Source organism: Alligator sinensis, unplaced genomic scaffold, assembly GCF_000455745.1.
Source record: "Alligator sinensis unplaced genomic scaffold, ASM45574v1 scaffold2241_1, whole genome shotgun sequence".
Classification (NCBI taxonomy): domain Eukaryota; kingdom Metazoa; phylum Chordata; order Crocodylia; family Alligatoridae; genus Alligator; species Alligator sinensis.
This window is the reverse complement of record NW_005843292.1, coordinates 79,404-97,988: the sequence shown is the minus strand read 5'-3', so window position 1 is coordinate 97,988 and position 18,585 is coordinate 79,404. Positions and strand designations below refer to the sequence as shown.

The 18,585-nt window shown below is 54.5% G+C and overlaps 1 protein-coding gene across 2 annotated transcripts in view; it reads left to right on the top strand.

The window, feature by feature from the left end:
* The window catches only part of TBC1D16 (TBC1 domain family member 16), a 28,154-nt gene extending 9,575 nt beyond the window's left edge, over positions 1–18,579 (top strand). The window contains exons 4-12 of one of the 2 annotated variants that reach the window (XM_006038233.3): positions 10,023–10,220; positions 10,760–10,907; positions 11,876–12,040; positions 12,688–12,836; positions 13,618–13,752; positions 14,752–14,938; positions 16,105–16,284; positions 17,324–17,470; positions 18,232–18,579. In XM_006038233.3, coding sequence (XP_006038295.1) covers positions 10,023–10,220; positions 10,760–10,907; positions 11,876–12,040; positions 12,688–12,836; positions 13,618–13,752; positions 14,752–14,938; positions 16,105–16,284; positions 17,324–17,470; positions 18,232–18,477 — 1,555 coding nt within the window. In that variant the 3' untranslated portion in view covers positions 18,478–18,579. Of the gene's footprint in view, positions 1–10,022; positions 10,221–10,759; positions 10,908–11,872; positions 12,041–12,687; positions 12,837–13,617; positions 13,753–14,751; positions 14,939–16,104; positions 16,285–17,323; positions 17,471–18,231 lie in introns of both variants that reach the window. The other variant, XM_006038232.3, reaches the window with a different exon arrangement.
* Positions 18,580–18,585: the final 6 nt, after the last annotated feature.

The window sequence follows — 18,585 nt, the reverse complement described above, 5'->3', positions numbered from 1 at the left end:
CTGGCTGGTGAATGTCACCCAGAACATAAGACCTGGTGCTAATCTGCAAGTGCCTTTCCCAAAAGCTTCTGGTCTTTCACTGACTTCAAGGCTGGGTGATGGCTTGCAGACTCCGCAGCCTTGGCCCTGGGGCAGTGGGACAAGGCAGTGTCTAGCCCTGGCTTGGGGACTCAGTGTCCAGCTGTGCTGACGATGCATGAGCAGACCTGTACCAGAATGAGGGGGCACCCATTGAAATTAGCAGGAGATGGGTTTAAAAGAAACAAGAAAATGCCCTCTTCTTCTACCGCACATTGTTAACTTATGCAACTCGTTGCTGCAGGAAGGTGTCAAGGGAGAGAGCATATCCAGGTTCAGAAAAGGACTGGACAGGTTTATGGAGGATAGATCTGTCAGTAGCTGTGAAATGGAGCCACTAGAGATGTTTCCTCTGGCATCTCTGAACCAATAATGATAGGTGCCTAGAAACGGGGTGGATCACACTAGAGCTGTCAATACGCTCCCTCTAAATCACACTAGAGAGTTCAATGCTCTCCCTCTAAATCATCCACTCCTGCCACTGTCACAGATGGGATCCTGGGCTTGCTGGACCGTGGGTCTGACCCAGCGCAGCACTGCTTACGTTCATATGTACCCCTGTGCCAGGTCCCAGGGCAGGGCTACCAGGGACACAGAGGAGCATGAGCGGCCCGGGGCCCCGAAGGGAGCAGACCTGAGTGTTACGTGTGCAGAGTAGATGGCGTTTGCAAGAAGGGGACCTAACAGGACGGTGCTCTCCCGCAGTCCCCGCAGCTCCTAGACGGAGATGAACCTGGAGCACAAACCTTCTCCCTGCCTAGCCGGGTGAGATGCCAGACTTGGGGAAGCAGCTTCTTAGGATTCTGGCGTGATGCAATTTTCACCGACTGGTTGCATGGCCTGTGGTTCGGTCTCTTCCCAGGGAGCTCATCAGCTGCCCTGCGCGCAGAAGGGAGCTGCTGGGTGACGGAGGGCAGCAGCAACTGTTGCATCATGTTATTGTGGCAGCTCACCTGTGCAGAATAATCAAGAGGCAAAATTACAGGAGAACGAGCTGAGATGAACGCGAGCCGGCGGGGTCCCCGCGGAGTCTGGAGGGGCCTGGGGATTCGTCCTTTCTTCCAGCAGCCCTGCTGCGATGCGAGTGGTTGCAGTCTTGCGGTGATGGGAGCCAGCGAGCAGATTCAAACCCTCCTGCAACCTATTGCAGCATCTTGTGTCATGCTGCCTGTGTGTCTTGTGTCCGACAAGCCTGGGGGCAGCACCCCGGACAGGCCCATCGGGCTTTTTGGTACGAGACCACTAGCATGTTGTCTAAAATGTTACTAGTGTCCAACCAAGCGAGCTGTTTCTCACGGAAATGTATGCCTCTCCGAGTCAGTTGGTCTATAAGGTGCTACTCTCCCCTGCCTTCTGCCTAAAACTCCCTGCATCGATCAGTAAAACTTGAGTGTGATCTTAGCTCCGCACCACCCAAAGCAGATCCTGGGAGCTCCTCACTCCAATGAAACCACCGGCAAGATCTCCTTGGTTTCCCCTCTGATTCGGGGCACGGACAGGCTGTCAGGTGATGGGACTGGGGGCATCAGTGCCACGGAGGAGGGAGGGGAATTCAGGACGCTGCAAAGGCCTAGGGATCCAGATCTCACCCTGTGTAAATATTTAAACAGCGGGAGGCTGTTTTTCCCCTTTGGGTTCCTGCCAGCTTTCCATGGAAGAGAGTCGTGACAGCTGACTCAGGCGCAGCCGGCGTGTTACAGCGAGGCGCGAGTGAGAAGCGCGGCTTGAAGTATGCATCGAGAGCAGAGGAGGTGCAAAAAGCCTGGGGAAGGCGCCAGGGGGCAGGAAGCCCAGCGAGCCTCGGAGGTGGTGGGGGCAGTCTGGCCTGCTCCGCGGGGCTTTCCCGGAGGGGTCAATGGCTCTTTTGAAAACGGAGCTTTAAACTCTTGCTTTTACGGCGAACTCTGTCTCCCCACGATGAATGCAGCCTCTGAAAGAGCAGATTGGATGGCGACCCGGTTTCCAGCCCCCTCTTGATTGTTTGCCCTGGGCCATCTTTGTCCCGAATGCTCCGCAGAGATGCAGTTCCCCGGGAGACACTTGGCTGACGAAGGGCATCTCTGGAAACCACCCAGACTGCGGTGCCTGCACGCTCGGCTCTAGGCCGCTTACGAACTTGGCAGCGCTCCCTGAAGACGGGAGGGGAATTCAAAGTGTCCTAGAGTCCCGCTGCTGGGTTTTGCATTGCACCGAGGAAAGCATGCCGGCCGGTTCCCTGCCACGCAGGGCTGCCAGTGCTGGGTGCAGTATCAGCCTGCCTGCAGCTGTTCAGCCGGCGCTCCTAAAGCAAGGCAGCGTAGGCTTTGTGATGGGCTTGGAAATACGTGGCTGGCCTCCGCCGCCCCCGCCGTGGGCTGCCCGTGGCCAGCAGATGGCAGGCGCCTCCCAGCGCAGTTCCAGCCAGAGCAAGGTGAGCCAGCAGCAGCCGGAGGAGGAGGAGGAGGTCTGCTCTGCCCTGCGCCACCCCCACTCCTCCTGCTTGGACCCGCTGGGAGGCAGCAGGAAAATGATGTGCGAGGTGTTAGACCAGGCAGGCACCTGGCAAAGTTGGGCTCCAAGTTTCAGCCGTCTTCTGGGGAACGTCGACGCTTACCTTTGTTCTCACGGTTCTTGGGGAAAATGCGATCTTTTTGATTAGACCAACTAAATAGCTGGAAAAAAATGCTTTTTGCAAGCTTTCAGGCACAAGCGCCCTTCCTCGGGCAAAGGGAGAGATGTCGAGCATGTTGCTTGTGTCAGTGCTGTTCTCCGCCGCCATCCAGCTCAGGCAGGAGAGGTCCCCTCCGTCTCCTGGCAGATCCCTGCACAAGCGATGTCTTGGTGGATCAGATCATCAAAGGAGCCCTTGATCAAAGCGCCTGCCGTGGTGCTGCTACTGCAGAGCCTGTCTCGAGGGATGCGGCAGCTGACCTTTTCTCCTCGGAGGGGCTGCGACTGAGATCTGCAGCATCTGTCCTTCGGATCAAGGACCGTGCAGAAACACGGCCTTGCTTCCTCTCCTGTGGGGCCCAGCAGGGAGACACCCCATGACGCAGCTGAAGTTTGGGCTACGTGGTTAGGTGCCACGGCGCGTTTCCAAGGAGAGCATTGGCCTTGCTGGTCCTGGCGTACGATACCTGCTGCAATGCTCGTGCTGCAGAGAGCACACCTCATCGGCCAGATAGCATTACGCAGGTAGTGACCATCCCTGTTTGGTCGCTCATTATTCACTTCCGTGGTATAGCCGAAAGCCTTAATTCCCAGTATTTGTCTCCCAGAGTCCGTCCCCCGCCGCGGAGGGACAGACACGCTTCCCACATGCTTGGGCTTTCCTGCGAAGTGAGAACGCAGTAAGCAGCTGCGCTCTTCCTGCCCCTCCTTTGCCTCCTGGCCAAACAGCCTTCCCCCGAATCCGGAGGTGGTACAACATCAAAGCTGGGTCAGGGATGTGCGTGCTTCTTCTGAACTGTTAACTCCAGGAAGGAAATAACCCATCTCCTTTAAGAGTGGCTTTTGTAGCGATAGATGGTCCTGCCCCCGCTCGAGAAACCTGGGGCTTGTCTGAATGCGACTGATTTAGAAACCAGTTTGTTTTATGAGACGACATTGCACTGACGTAAGCCCCTTTGCACCCGTGTCCTGGCAGCCTGCAGAGGGGGATTGGACCACTTGAACTAGGCTGGTTCCTAAATCAGCATCATCCTAATACAAAACTGCCTGTGGGCCAGACCTGAAAGGATCGGGTTCATCCTTGATACCAAAAGGGTTTCCCAAGGCGAAGGGTGCCATGTGTTTCACTCGTCCCGTATGGGCAGCAGTGCTCAAGGACTCTGGTCCTTCAAGAGGATGCTTTGAGCAGCCAAGTGTGATGGGCAGGGTTAGAGGGAAGGACAGAGCTGCTGACTGCTTGGAGGAGCCTCGCCATGCTGTCGTTCCCAAGGGATTGGTGCCATCCTTGGTTTGTTGGTATTAGGGTAACACCCAGAGGCTGTAATCAGGGTTGGAGATAAATCATGCTTTGCCTTCATGCTTAAGTTGGCCTCGTGCAGAAGGAATTGTGTTTCCCCTGTAAAAGTCCCACTGCAGTGTGTGCAAAGCAGTCTGCACAGTCTGTCACCTTGGCTAAGTCCTTGCAATTAGAGCAGTATTAAGCACTGACAGTAACTCTGAAACCTGCTTCTCATCAGCTCTCCTCTTTCCCCTCTCCTTTCTGCTACCTTGGAGAACTGTATCCTCCAGGGAGGCCTCCGAGGCTGCATTGTAACGGCAGCGAGAAGCTCCCTGGGTGGTGCTGCTGGTGCTGCTACCGGGTCAGCAGCCTCCCGGGGTCCAGGGACTTGCTGAACTCGGTCTGTTGGTAGAAAGTCCCTCCAAAATTCCCAGTTCGTTGCTTGGAGCCAAGAATATAAGAACAAAGATAATCTTCAGGGTTTTCAAGGGGCTGGGGTTTCAAAGGCTTGATTGTAATTAGCATAATTAGCTCAGAATTTTATTTTTGCGTGGAGAGAACTGCACAAAAACCCCTGGCAAAATAACCCATTGATTTCAAAAATAAAATAAACACTGCTAAGAAAGCTCCTCTTTTCCAGGCTGGACTGGGCTGAAAGGTAAACATTCTCCTTTGGGCCGTGCTGAGAAATCACTTTTTCCATCTAAGGAATTTTTTTTTCAAGTGTTGCATTTCAATTGATTTATTAATGAGTTAAAGCCCAGGCATGAGGTGCCCCTTCTCTGTACAGATTGCAAAAAAATTGTTGTTTGGCTGTTGAAATGCTTTCCTCCTTCGAAACGAAGGTAAAGTATGCACCGTTGAACAGCATACGCTGGGCTTAAAAATGATTTGTTGTGTTTGGCTTTTCAGGGACCGTGTGTGTTTTTATTCATTCAAACTCCTATCCTTGCTGCTGCAGCCCAAGTGTCACAAAAGCTCACAGAGAAAATCCATGCTTTGGGTTTAGCTAGGTGGACTTTACCTGTTTAGCCGTCTGACCTTTGAGAAAGGTAACTTCTGTTTAACAGCGAACACAAGCGTACGTTCAGTATTGGGCTGCCCTTGGAAAAGGGGACTGCAAGGGGACTCTAAGTCACTACAAGTCCTGGGGAGTTTTTTGCTTCCTATTTAAATGCAGAATTACCAGCTCCAGGATTTTCTGTTTGGTTCGTTTGCCGTGTAGCAGCGAGGAGACCCGGCGGAGGTAGGTATGCCTGTTCTTACAACGCCCTCCGTTCCTGCCTGAACTCACTTGGTGTCCTTCCAGGCTGCTGCTGCGTCTCAGGAAGAACGAGGAGCCCCAAAGCCTCCAGTGCAGCGAGGCGTCTTGCTTGGCTGTTTTCTTATGCTGGGGTAGGGGAGAAAAGGTGGGGCATCCCAGAATGCGCTGATTCCTCTGCCTCCTGCCCAGTTTGTCTTTGTATGCAAAGACTTTGGGTATGGATCCAGCAGCCGGCACGAGCGCTGGGTGCCGTGCCCCTGGCAAAACTGCAGGAAGCTTCGGAGAGAGAAAGCCGGTGTGCCTTCATGTGGATTTGAAACGTCCACTTACCTCAACACGAACTGCTTGATCTTTGCTTCTTGTGAGCAAGCCAATTGTGTCAAAAGGTGCAGTGGCCAAATCCAGCTTTCTATAGCCCGTCTTGCACTGGGAGGTTTTAATGGTATGCAGAGCATCCTTGTTTAATACAAGACCCCATCCCTCATCTCGCTGCGACAGTCTTGCGGGCAGAGGAAGGAGGGGAGCGCAAAAGTCTCTGCCTTCCCTACGGTCTGTGTTTCTGTGACGTGCTCTAATCGTGAAGCTTTTTCTGTTTTCTGTCCCTGTCCAGTGGGGAGCAGATGCCAGTTCAGTCAAAATACAAGCAGCTTGAGCGCCGAACAGTTTCAACGGTAATTATAAATCGCCTCTGAAAAGTGCCCTTGAATCTGCTCCCTGGTGCTGAGTTTCAACGGGGAAAATGATTTTTTTATCACGTATTACTTTCCCTTTACGTTGAGCTAAGCAAAGCAGGTTTGTCAGCAGCAGAGTGCTCCTAATTTGGTCTCCAGTGACCTCTGCAGCCATGATTGGCAGTCTGTTGTCAGGAAGGAACTTGCGCCTGTACGATAGGAATGAGCAGAACAAATGCCGCAGGACAGCTTCGGCTCCCTGGAGAACACGGGCTAAAAAGGTGAAAGAAGTGCAATTACAGGAGGTTTTCAACCCAGAAAGTTAATTAGCTACTAAGTAGCATTTAGTGCAGTTCAATGTGAAGGAATTTATGTTTTGCAAGCAAACAGATCAATGGCGGGCCCGTGGAACGTGGCTTCTGGAAACCCACGCCGGCATCGGAGCGCTCCGCGCTGTGACGTCCCACGAAATCTTCCATGGATTTCCCTCCCGTGCTGGCAGGGCTGGGGGATGCTCCCCCCACTCGGCACCACTTACCTACTCACATGCACCTCCGCGGCTCTTTATTCTGGTGTTACGTTTAAAGAGACACATTCCACTTCTTCAAAATAAATGGAATAAGTTCCTTCCCCGTTCAGAAAAGTCTGCGTGAGCAGGATCTGCGGGAGTTTTTTGAGGCGGTACAAAGCTTCAAGCATCTATTCCAAATCTTATCAGCCTGCGGGGGATTTAGGAGCAGGTTTTAACCTAGTTTACTACTCTCTGCTCAGCAGGTATGAATGGATTTTTAAAAATTGCACGAGCGTAATCCTCTTGCGGCTCTGTTTTCAGGGATATAGCCGGCCAGGATTCCCAGAACAGTGAGTCCATTGTTGTTTCGCCGTGCCTTTGATCCTTCTTTTTGGGGAACGGATTGTGAAGCACAGAGGTATTGAGACAGCTTGCTCCGTCTCAGATTGTCATTTCGCTCAGCCCACCTGACATGGGTGCTTTCCACAAACTTGCAGAGATGCGGCGTTTGTAAAGACCCGTCCCAGCAGGCCGATTGCTCTCAGTCCAGGTCTCTGATACCACTTCCCTGTGTCTTGACGGTTACTGCAAGGGGATTTGGGATGCTCTGGGCTTATGACAATTATTATGACAAACTCCTGCTTGTGAGGCTTCACCCTACCATCTTCTTAAGGGTTACCAATGTGCCAAAGGGGATGGTACAGGCACGCAGCCCGTCATTAAGGACTCTTGAGAGAGCGCCTGTGGTAGCACTTGTCTTTAACTAACTAATAGGAGGGACACTAACCTAAGAGGAGCAAAGAAACTGTAGGAAGGAAATGAGCCGTGAACGTGCCTGTTGCACTGGGGTTCCTGCTTTCAGCTTTTCCCATTCTGCTGATAAGCATTTGGTTTTTCTCCAGGTCCCTTCACTCCTCTGCATAAACCATAGCCCTGGCTTCGCCTGTTTTGTCTTTTTTATTAATCCCACAAGCTAATATCTCCCTGGAACGTGTTTCTGCGGTGCTAAGGCTGCTTTTGAACAACACAGTCTAATACAAATCTCAGGTCCAACGAACGTAACACCGACTTTCCAGTGGTATCTTGCAAACCTAGGAGCATTCTCCCTGCCTGCATGTGTCAACACAGAGGTGACTCCCCAAAAGCACAGACTTAATTAATTAGCATTGGCCTTACTGCTGTCCTTACAAGGGACAAGCGGGGCTGCACACAGATGAGTGTTAACATTGGTTTACAAAGCAGTTTAAAGCCATTTTCCAATGCATTCAGCACGTACAAATGGAAAAGGGCTTATGCTTAAACATAAGGTGGAGTCTTTTTTAAATTCATGGAGTGATTAACCTAGGTAATTATTGAGCGTTAGTATTTATAGAGTGTGTAAAATAACACTTTATATATTTGTGGTGTCAGGTACAGTACATGCATATATTACCAAGTGTGCAGTCACAAGCTTTCTGCTTGGTTTGCTGCTTTGCTTTCTGCTCCCAGCCCTCTCTGCTGGCATGCTGCCTGTTCCCTTCCTGATCTGCCACACACAGAGGCTTCCTGTGCCACTCGAGGGGCAGCACGTCCCCACACTGGGAGCATATGTGATGCCCTGTACAAGTATTAAATGCTGCTCATGCATCTAGTGACTTGATGCGCTTGAACTGTGGGGAGTTTCTCACGGGAATAACCTGCGTAGTACGTTCGCTTCCAGCCTCTTGTCCGTTTATTTCTTTATTAGATTTATAGGCTGCCCTTCTTTGTCTTTCTGACCACTTGATCTCCTCAAGGGCTGTAGGAATACCTGGGTGGTTTTGCTTAGTTAAATGAGTTTGAGTCATCTCTTCCTGGAAAATCCTGTGTTACCAGCTGTGGCTTCAACCTGAATGTTGCTGCGTAAAATCCAGCTGCTTACGGCAGGCTATCCAGCACGCGGTGCCTTTTCCAGGCTGTTTTCTGCACTAACATATGGTAGTGAGCATTCCTGGCAGGCGTTCCACACCGCAGATCCAGCCGATAAAGCAGCGCTTTGATTCTCACAAACCCAGATACAACTTGCCTGGAAATGCGTGCACAGACGACGAGGCCTGGCTGCACTTTCCGCTTAACACTGGGAGGCTCCAGGCGACTTTCGGATGAAGTGCAACATTGCAGAGTGGGTGAATTGGTCCTGTCTCGCCGGAGGTGTGATCCCGGCTTGCATTCTTGTGGTGCCAGGTTGTGTCCAAAGATCTCACTTCGATTGTCTCTCACCGGGATAATTAAGCAGCAGAACAGGCGTGCATTAAGTAGTGGAGCTGGTTCGTTTGGGTTAAGATCTATTAAGACCTTTTTATGTAAAGACTTATGCAGAATCAAAGGAGGGGGAGGGATTGATTTTGCATGTGTGTGGGCACTGAGGTTTCATGTCCTCCCCTGGAACTAGCCTGCCCATTCAGCCTCTGTTACTAATTTCACCCGCAGCTAAGGGGGATGTCCGCAGCCTGTTCATTGAAACGCAGTGACCTGAACGGTGGGTGGATGCTGGAAACACAGCCTAATGGCCCTCACTTGGGGGGCACGGTAGCCCGTCGCAGAAAGCTTCCTGACGTGGCGCAGCGCAGCCGCATGCTGAGTGTGCGAGTCTCAGCGCTCAGTGCCTACATTGTGAGATAAGCGGATTAGAAAACACTGCAGAAAGTGGCACTGCGGGGACTGCCTTTATACCTGCTCCTTGTCTTGTTTTGCAAACCCTGATTTCACAGTGGAGCCCATTCAGGCCTCTCTCTACAACTGTTCGCGGGCCTTGACCTCTGTAAGAGCCGGGGGGGTCACGGTTTCAGAGTCACTTAGTTCTCAGAGCAGTGACGCTTTTCTTCAGGGACGGGGCTGGTTGGCTTTTAATCTAGGTTCAGGCTTCCCCTTGGGGAAACCCTGAGTTCATTTAGCTGCTTAGCTTATTGGAAAACAGTCTGGTTCTGGTGAAAGGGCTCTCAGATGGTTTCCCAGTCCTCTGTATTCAAAGGCTGACGCTTGCATGCGGGAGCTTGTCTGAAGTCCCCATGCATGAAGCCAAGCTTATGAGTGGATGCTAGCAAATATGCTGTAGCAAGTGAGTCACTTCCCCAGAAATGTATGTTTTCATTGTGCGGGAAGGAGGCTCTTTCAGTTCTTCCGGTACCAAGAAAAGTGACCACGCACTGCCTCCCGAGTGTGCTCCCGGGTCCTGCCCCAGCTGAGGCCCAGAGCTGCTGGGCTCCGTGCAAAGGATTCTGCTAGGACTATGTGACAAAACATCCTTTCCCTCCAGGCTTTCACTGCTGCAGCCTGGCGGGGTTGCTCTGGTCACCTGGGCCAGGGGTGGAAAAAACAGGGAAAACATGAGCCCCAAATGCAGATGTAGATGTAGGCACCCTGGCACGTAGTGGGAAGGGAAGGTGAGTGTCCACTGGCCTGGCTCCCCAAACTGCTCCTGGTTATGGTACAAGAGAGACCAGTGCTGGCTACCAGAGAGGTCTGAATTCAGAGGTTACTGACTCTCCATCTTCCTGGGGTGACTGCAGACTCTGTTACCTGTGCTTAACGGTCCTCCCACCCCTGCTCCAGGGAGACGTGTGACAACCACATGACCTGCTCCACCAGCTCTGCCTCCAGCCTCGACACCAACGCCCACTTCCAGGACAACAACGGGCAAGCGCAAAATGCCCGGTGGGACGAGCAGCAGAAGGTGTTTGCCCTCGAGCAGATCTGCGGGGTCTTTCGTGTGGACCTCGGCCAGATGAGGTCCCTCCGCCTTTTCTTCAGGTGAGAAATGCATTTTCCTCGCGTCCCGGGGCCACTCCCCGCTTGGAAACAGCAAGGCTAGTTGGGGTATAGGAAACGCCTTGAACCCCAGGCCAGTCTCTCCCTTCGCCAGTCTTCTTCCCGATTTCTCCAGAAGCTTGTTGTGGCTTCCCCATCTCCTAGAGCGCCCGTGTCTCTGGGAGCCGCTGTCTCCAGGAGCGTGTTGTGCAGGCGCTGGAAAGGCTCTGGCGGACCTGCTGCCACCCGAGGCGGGGATGCAGTTCCTTCCTGGGGTCGAAGGCTTTGGCGTGGGAAGAGGAGGGAGCATGGCTACCCCACTGCTCCTTGGAGAGCGCTGTGCTGTGGCTGAGGCCGTGACGGCCCACGTGCCTCGGGCTGGGGAGGTGTTTGGTCTGCCTGCCTCCATGCTTGTAGTTTTTTCTTTGAGGTTTCCGTGCCTTTGTGTTTCATTCCAGCTGTGTCCTCCCCTCCCTCATCCTCTCCTCCCCGCTGAGAAAGCCGGCTCTTACCTGTGTGTTTTCCCTTCTGCTGCCCCGCAGTGACGAGGCCTGCACCTGTGGACAGCTGGTCGTTGCTAGCAGGGAGAGTCAATATAAGATCTTCCACTTTCACCACGGTGGCCTGGATAAACTGTCAGAGGTGTTTCAGCAGTGGAAGTACTGCACGGAGACCCACCTCAAGGATCAGGTAACCAGCCTGGGCCACGTGAGGCAAAGAGGCTGTCGTGCCTGCCTTCTTAGCCAGGGCTGAGGGCTGGGCATTGAAGAGGTGTCTTCATGAGTGGCTTTGACAAGTATGGGCAGGGCTGCAGGGTGCAGCACAGGTCGGGTCTTTGCTTGGATGTGCTGGTCCCTCTTCCTCTTGGTCCTGGGTACCAGCATGGAGAGAACACCGCAAAGGCCTATACACGCAGGTCCCTGCTTTGCTGGATGCTGGGCCAGTGCTCGGGCACTGGGACTAGATGGCTGCGTTGCCAGCGCTGGATCCAAAACCCCGCACCCGTCTCATCTAGTTGGGGTGCCCAAAGCCCTGCACGTGGAGGGGGTGTTTTGACAAGGCACCTTGCCAGATTTGACTGTCTCCCCACAAATGTGATAAGAGCGCTTTAATTACCCATTACGTGCTTATTAGAAACAACAATTTTTACACTCCTGTATTCCCCCCCGAATCCCCTGCTGCTTTCCTCGTTGCAGCCGTGCGGGCTTAGGCCAGCACAGAGCACCCTTTGATTTTTCAGTGAAACGTCAGCTGCAGCTTTGCGCTGAGATTGCAAGTGTCCGGAGAGGGGACCGGGCTGTGTGGCGCCCTGCGTGCCTCACAGCGCTCCCTTTGTATGGGCCCAATCATATGTAATGTATTGCCAGTGTTTCTGGCGGGCGAAGCTCGGCTGTGAGCAGCATTCATTCAGTCTCGGGGGGAAGCTGAGTGTGTGTGGGGAGGGGGATGTGGAAAGAAATTCTTGTTGGAAGTGCTGCCGTTGGCAGTGCTGTGGTTCTCGAATGCCTCGAGTAGCTCTTGCTGTTTTGATTGGTGGGATGTCAATCAAATCCTTGCCAGGCACCAAATCTTGGGGCTCACCTCGGGAGCTGCTCTGAGAGCTGCTGCTTTGCAGCCGTCCCCATCTCCTCCCTTCCGCTCTGTCTCCCCTTCAGCAGCTGACTGACGAAAGGACCTGCATGCAGTTCTCCATCCGCCGCCCCAAGCTGCCATCCTCAGAGACTCACCCGGAGGAGAACGCGTACAAGCGCCTCGATGTCTCCGCCTGGCTCCATCACCTGAACGAGTCCGGGCAGGTGGAGGAGGAGTACAAGCTGCTGAAGGTGAGGGGGGCACCAGGGGCTGCCTGGGTGGGTTTGCTTTTCTCTTAGTGGGCAAGTCCTTGAGTGGAAGTGACAGCAGTTGACTTCATGCTGGGTCAGGCCCTGGGGTCTTGGTTCTCAGACTTATTTCTGGTGCCTGGCTACAGCTCTCACAGGAACTGCATTCAGGTCACCATAATGGAGCATCTTCCTGAGCTCCTTCCACTGCCTGTTGGAATAAGTGGACTGGGAGGGTCCCATTCCTGTACAATGCAGTGGGAACAGCTGTAGAAAGCAGCCAAGGCTCCTACTCGCAGCCCTTTGTGGGCCCGGGCAGGACCCTGTCCAAGCGCTGAAAGAAAAGTTTGCCGTGAAACTCAGCGTCTCCAAGACTGGGGATTAAGCCCTGACATGAGAACGACACGTTAATCACAGAGTCCCTCCGGGGGGGTTATTGACATTGAAATGAGCCCGATTTGTGTCTCATCTGGGAACAGAGCTCAATACGTTCCTTCTACACATGTGCAAATTTGAAAGAGCTTGAATCAAGGCATCACTTGTCAGAGGCGGGTGGTAAAGCTGCAGCAGCCCAGGGGCGGGCGGCGTCTTGGTGCAGCCTGTGGGGCTCTCCCAGTTGTGTCTGTCGCTATTTGCGCTGCTCCTTTCAGGCCATTTTCTTCGGGGGGATCGATGTCTCCATCCGTGGTGAGGTCTGGCCCTTCCTACTGCGCTATTACAGCTACGAGTCCACGTCTGAAGAGAGGGAGGCCCTGAGGGTGCAGAAGAGGAGAGAATACTTTGAGATTCAGCAGAAGAGGTAACGGGGAGCTGCCTTCCACTCTCCTCACCTCAGGTTGGGTCCTGAAGGGACAGTGTCTCCATCCTGCATTACACTTGGCTTTGAGACCCTTCCTGAGGTCATCCCACGGGATGTCCGGCCTCGTGGCCCCCATCCTGGCAGAGGTCCTAGATGAGTTGGACACTTTCTGGTGTTTTGTAGGGTTGATGCAGAGTGGGGGGCTCTCAAAGCTGGGGGGTGGGAGAAGGATGGACCGAGGGGGTCTGTTCCGATGTACCTGGGCACAGAGGAGCTGGGGCCTTTCAGCTCATCCCTCCCGTCATTCAGATCCCTGGAGATGACTGTCCCTAAGTGCGCAGGAAAGCCTTTCTCCCAAAGGGAGATGAGGAGAACACGGTGTGCTTAGCCTGGCAAAACAAAGGTGAGGAGGGGCTGTGACCACTCCTTATAACATGTCCACGGGGGAAGCAGCTCTTTCAAACTCGAGTGTTGGTCTAAGCACAAATGGGGACAAATAAAGACAGGCTGAGAACGCAGATTTCTGATCATCCCGATGGCCAGGTCCAGGAACAGCCTCTCAGAGCAGTTTGGATAAACTTATTGGCAGAGGATGCTAGACCCGTGTCTGACTGGGACTGTGCCGCGGCTGCCGGTGAGAGCTGGGGATGGACTCGGTGCCTCCAACCTTCTCTCGCAGTCTGGGCATCATGGAGATGGGGGAGCTCAGTCTGCCTCCGGGACAGAGGGTTTGTGGTCTCTCCCTGGGCTGAGCGCACTCACGGGGCTGCTTCGTTTCCAGGCTGACGATGACCCCCGAGGAGCACAAGGAGTTCTGGCGCAATGTGCAGTTCACCGTTGACAAGGACGTGGTGCGGACCGACCGCAGCAACCAGTTCTTCCGTGGGGAGGACAACCCCAATGTGGAGACCATGAGGTGATGCTCCTTTATGGAGGGCGGCATCTGCCCCCGCTAGAGCTTTCCCTTCCAAGGTGCAGGAAGCTCTGTGGGCAGGCCTGGCCAGCCAGCCCCTCTTCCCCTACCTGTACCACTTCCCTCCAGCTGTAGCAATGTCCCGTCTCCCTGGCCCAGTTCCTTGTGGACAGGGCAGCCAGGAGGTGGACACCAAAGGTTGAGGGCACTTGAAGGATCAAGCTGCCACTGCAGGAACACAGCAGGTGCCTGGGTAAAGCTGGGGCTGGCAGTTTGCAGCTGCTGGGGTGAAAGACCAAGCTCCCTAGGACCTGGCCGGTCTCGCTGGAGCTGCTGCACTCGGCTCTGGCGCGTGGTTAGGGAGCAGCTAGATCTTGCCTGCTGCAGCGGTTTGGGCACTGGGGATGGGCATGTAGTCCCTGCCCCACATCGCTCCTGTTCCCATCATATGACTCTTTACTGTTTAAACTGCTATTTCCTGCCATTTTGATTTCCAGCACCTGCTGTCCCCTCCCCAGCTCTTGGGGTTTCCCTCCTCTAGAGCTGTTTTGTGTTTCTCTCCCTACCTCTACTATGCTTCTCCCCTGCCCTGCTTCTCAGGGGCAGGCAGCCCGCCTGGGGACTGGGTGGTCGTGAGTCCTGGTCCCAGATTGCTACAAGCTGTTTGGAAGTCTGGCTGGCCAGCTAGCCCCTCATCAGAGCTGGTACAAGGCAGTCTAGCCCTCCATGGCCTTCCTGGCATCTGGGCACTCTCCCCCCATGTGCCATGAGGTGCTGTGCTGGAGGGCACGCGGCCCTGGGGCCTGCAGCGTGCTGTGCAGCTGCTCAGGGAGCCGTGTGCTTTCCAGCTCTAGCTGCGTCCTTCATGCTTGAAACAGCAGGAGGGATTTTTCAGTTGCCTGGGTCTGCATGCTGGGTGGGATTTGGAGGGGGGAAGTAGGACTGAGTCACCTGTGACAGGTGCCCACTGGATCTCACCCTCTCCTGTCTAATGCCTCCTAGGAGAATTTTGCTGAACTATGCAGTGTTTAACCCTACCATTGGCTACTCCCAGGGGATGTCTGACCTTGTGGCCCCCATCCTGGCAGAGGTCCTGGATGAGTCGGACACTTTCTGGTGTTTCGTGGGGTTGATGCAGAACACTATTTTCATCAGCTCCCCCCGGGATGAGGATATGGAGAAGCAGCTGGTGAGGCCCTCGTTCCTTTCCTTAACTTCCCTCCTCCCCAGGCTGTCAGAGGGATGTTGGTCTGCGATCGGTGCTAGGCAGCACCACATGAACACGGCTGTACTGCTTGGGGTTCAGGCGGTGCAGTCGCAGGCTGTGTCCGGAGGAGGGCCCATCGTCTTTGCACTGTGCTGCACTTAAGCCAGCTCGTGCTGCTTCTCAGAGGGCTGCGAGCACTGCGCTGCACTGCGCAGCTGTGCTAGTTGGAACCAAAAGCGCTGTACTTCCTGCTCCTGGGCCTGTGGAGTGTCTGAGTCTGCATCCTGGCCTTTGCTCCTGGGAGGTTTATTTAATTCCTCATTATTTGGCTGTAGACATGACTTAGGAATGATCTGATCCAAGCTGCAAACTTTTCCATGGATATCTGTTTTTAAATGCACCGATAACTGTCTGTGACCAAAGTTTCACTGACCCAGGGCATGTGGAAAGCTGAAAGCCCGGCCCAATCTGCCCGGTGGCATTTCTTAAAGTAGTGGGTTCTTTTAAAAATCTAGATGCAGCTCCAGGCTGTCGGGGGAAAGCTAATTCCATCCTGGGCTGGGCAGTCCTACCACATTGCTCCCAACTGGAGACATGCTGTCCTGGTCACCCCGGCCTCCTCTTCCCATGGAAAGCTGCTGTGAAAGTCACTGGTGGCGTGTGATGTTCCTGTGCGCATGTGCATCCCCAGCATACCCAATGAGTTGGTTTTCCTGTGCAATGTCTGTGCCACCCAGTGAAAGTCAAAACTCAGCATTGCCAGAAATAGCCGCCTCTGTCCTGTTTTGCGAGGCTGCACTCCTAGAGCTCTGAGTCCCAGGCTTCCTTTTTTTAGCAGCAGCATTAAGAGCAAAGCTGTAGTGGGTTTGGTCTTCCCTCTCTCCTTGCTGAATCTCTGCAGGGGCCTGTAAGGCTCTGTCTGCACTGACGAGCCAAGGCTGGTCCTTATTGCAAAATATATAACAGGTGTGGCGTGGCTGAGGCCTGAATACCAACATGGGGCTTGTTGAAAGAGGGGAAAAATTATGTCCAACAAGGCTGGAGTGTGGTGATGAGGGACATGCCACTGGTAGGCATGTACTTCTGGGTCTGGGGCATCACCATAGCCACGGGGTGGAGGTTGAGCTGAGTGATGGCACCTTTTCCAGATGTACCTGCGCGAGCTGCTGCGGCTCATGCACCCCCGCTTCTACCAGCACCTGGCCGCGCTGGGGGAGGACGGCTTGCAGATGCTGTTCTGTCACCGCTGGATCCTCCTCTGCTTCAAGCGCGAGTTCCCAGAGGCGGAGGCCCTGCGCATGTGGGAGGCTTGCTGGGCTCATTACCAGGTGAGGCTGCAGTCTGCAAAACGGTGCACCACAGAGCAGGTGCATGCCCTGGGCTGGCCCCGCACTCATGCATGCAGCTGCCTTTCCCCGTGCCCATGCAGTATGTTGCACGAGAGAGCACCCACCCAGGCAAAGTATCACTGCACAGACCCAGCCCCCTTTTCACTCCCTGAGTTGCGACTGCGACGCGCTTAAAATAGCATCTTATCTTTGCAATGGGCTGGTTTTATTCCCCGCCGCTTGCTTCAGAAGTCATTGAAATCAATGCAGATTGCACCCTGGCTTGGGGCTTGATTGAGTCCTGGGGATGATCTGGCTCCTGCTGCAACCCATCAGTGCGAAAGGAATCGCCTTCACTTTTAAGTGGCAATTGTAGCTTGTTTCCCCAAGCCCTGGCCTGCTGCTGTGAGCACTTGCAGGCCTCCAGGCTAGCCACGTGCAGCTGAGTGCTGGTCTGCTCCTGTCCAGTGAGCAAAAGGCCAGGGACACTTGGAAAAGCTTCTTCATCGGCCCACACAAATTCTGTTTGTTTCTGCATAAATTAGCCTGCAGAACTGCCCTCCGAGGGTAGGGAAGCCCTCACGATGGGCTTGCCCATGTGTTTGGGGTGGGAGATATCCATCTAGACGGTGCATCTGTGTGAGGGACCGCGTGCCCTGTAAGGACTCTCCCCTGTCTTTGCCTAGCAAAGAATCATGTCCCCAGGGGGGCCCAACTCCTCAGACCTGCAAAGCACCCATCCTCTGCAGGGTGGGCCTCAGCAAGCGGTTTCCCACTGGGGACCCAAAATAATGGGTCCATTGGAAAAAACGTGACCCTCCTCTCGCTTCTGTCCTCTGGGGGGCAGCTGCTTGTGGCTTGGCTCCAGTGGAAACTGGCTTGCTATTCACCACTAGCACACATCCCAGACAGGAACAAAGTTTGTGTGACCAGGGCTCCTTCCCGACCCAGGAGTCTTTCCAGGCTGGGTGGGGGGGCAGGGCACTGGGTGCCCGAAGCATCCCGTCCCATAACCCAAACTCCTGCTTTGCTCTTGCAGACCGACTACTTCCACCTTTTTATCTGTGTGGCCATCGTGGTGATCTATGGGGACGATGTCATTGAGCAGCAGCTGGCCACCGATCAGATGCTGCTGCATTTTGGCAACCTGGCTATGCACATGAACGGGGAACTCGTACTCAGGAAGGTCAGTGCCGTGGGCCGGCGTGGGCTGACCTGTCGTGGTTCTGAATGTGGGAGGCCGAGCGGGAACGCTCCCATTTCCCTGTTCCTGCTGTGCCCTGTGGCCCACGCCGGGGACGAGTGAATGAGTGGTGTGGGGGTCTGTCTATAGGCAGCACATTGCGAGACCAACCCTGGGAAGTGCAGAGAGTCTAGACGTGCCACTCAGAGGCAGGATAACACACGCGTGCATTCAAGAGCTGGAAAGGGAGCCTGCAGCTCTTCAGCCCTGGGGTGAGGCCCCCTGTTCAGGTCAAGCAGGAGTGATGAGAGATGTGACACTCCCCTGCATGAAGAGCAGTGATGGTCTCAGTTTAGTGCTCAGTGACACCAGGTGATGCCCCGCACACATGTGTGCACACGCACACACCCCTCACTGCGCAGCTGAAGGTGGGATAGGCAGCAGACTTTCCCCTCTCCTCCGAGGTCGCTGCACTGCAGGTCTGGGGCATGTCAGCCAGCAGCAGGGAGGAGCTGTGCCCAGTGTTGTGTGAGCTGGGCCGGCTCTGTGGCTGACCCGACAACTTCACCTTCCGGTGGCTGAATGCAGACAGTGCTGGAAATGCCTCCCAGGCCTCTTTTGGCTGCACTTGGGATCCATGTCCCCCCTAGCCAGGCTCCTGTGGATCCTCGTGTGAGCCAAAGGGACCCAAGGGCAGCCCCGGCCCCTCGAACGTGTGCTCTGGCTATGCCACTAATGAGCTTCCACTCCTCTCGCCCCTCCAGGCGCGGAGTTTGCTGTATCAGTTCCGCCTGTTACCGCGCATTCCCTGCAGCCTGCACAACCTGTGCAAGCTTTGTGGGACTGGCATGTGGGACAGCGGCTACATCCCGGCCGTGGAGTGCTCTGGACATCACCCCGAGTCAGAGAGCTGCCCATACGGGGGCCTGGTGGAACCGCCCTCCCCCAAGCCCGGAAACGAAGGCAAGAGAGGGCTGAAATCGCGGGACGTCTTTGCTTTCCGGAAATAGCCCTGGATGACTGGCACGCGTGGCAGAAGCAGGGGACGTGGTCAGGCAGGAGACATGTGCAAGGGAAAAGAAAGGGAGAGTTTCTCAAGCCTTCTGAGCTGAGCAGGA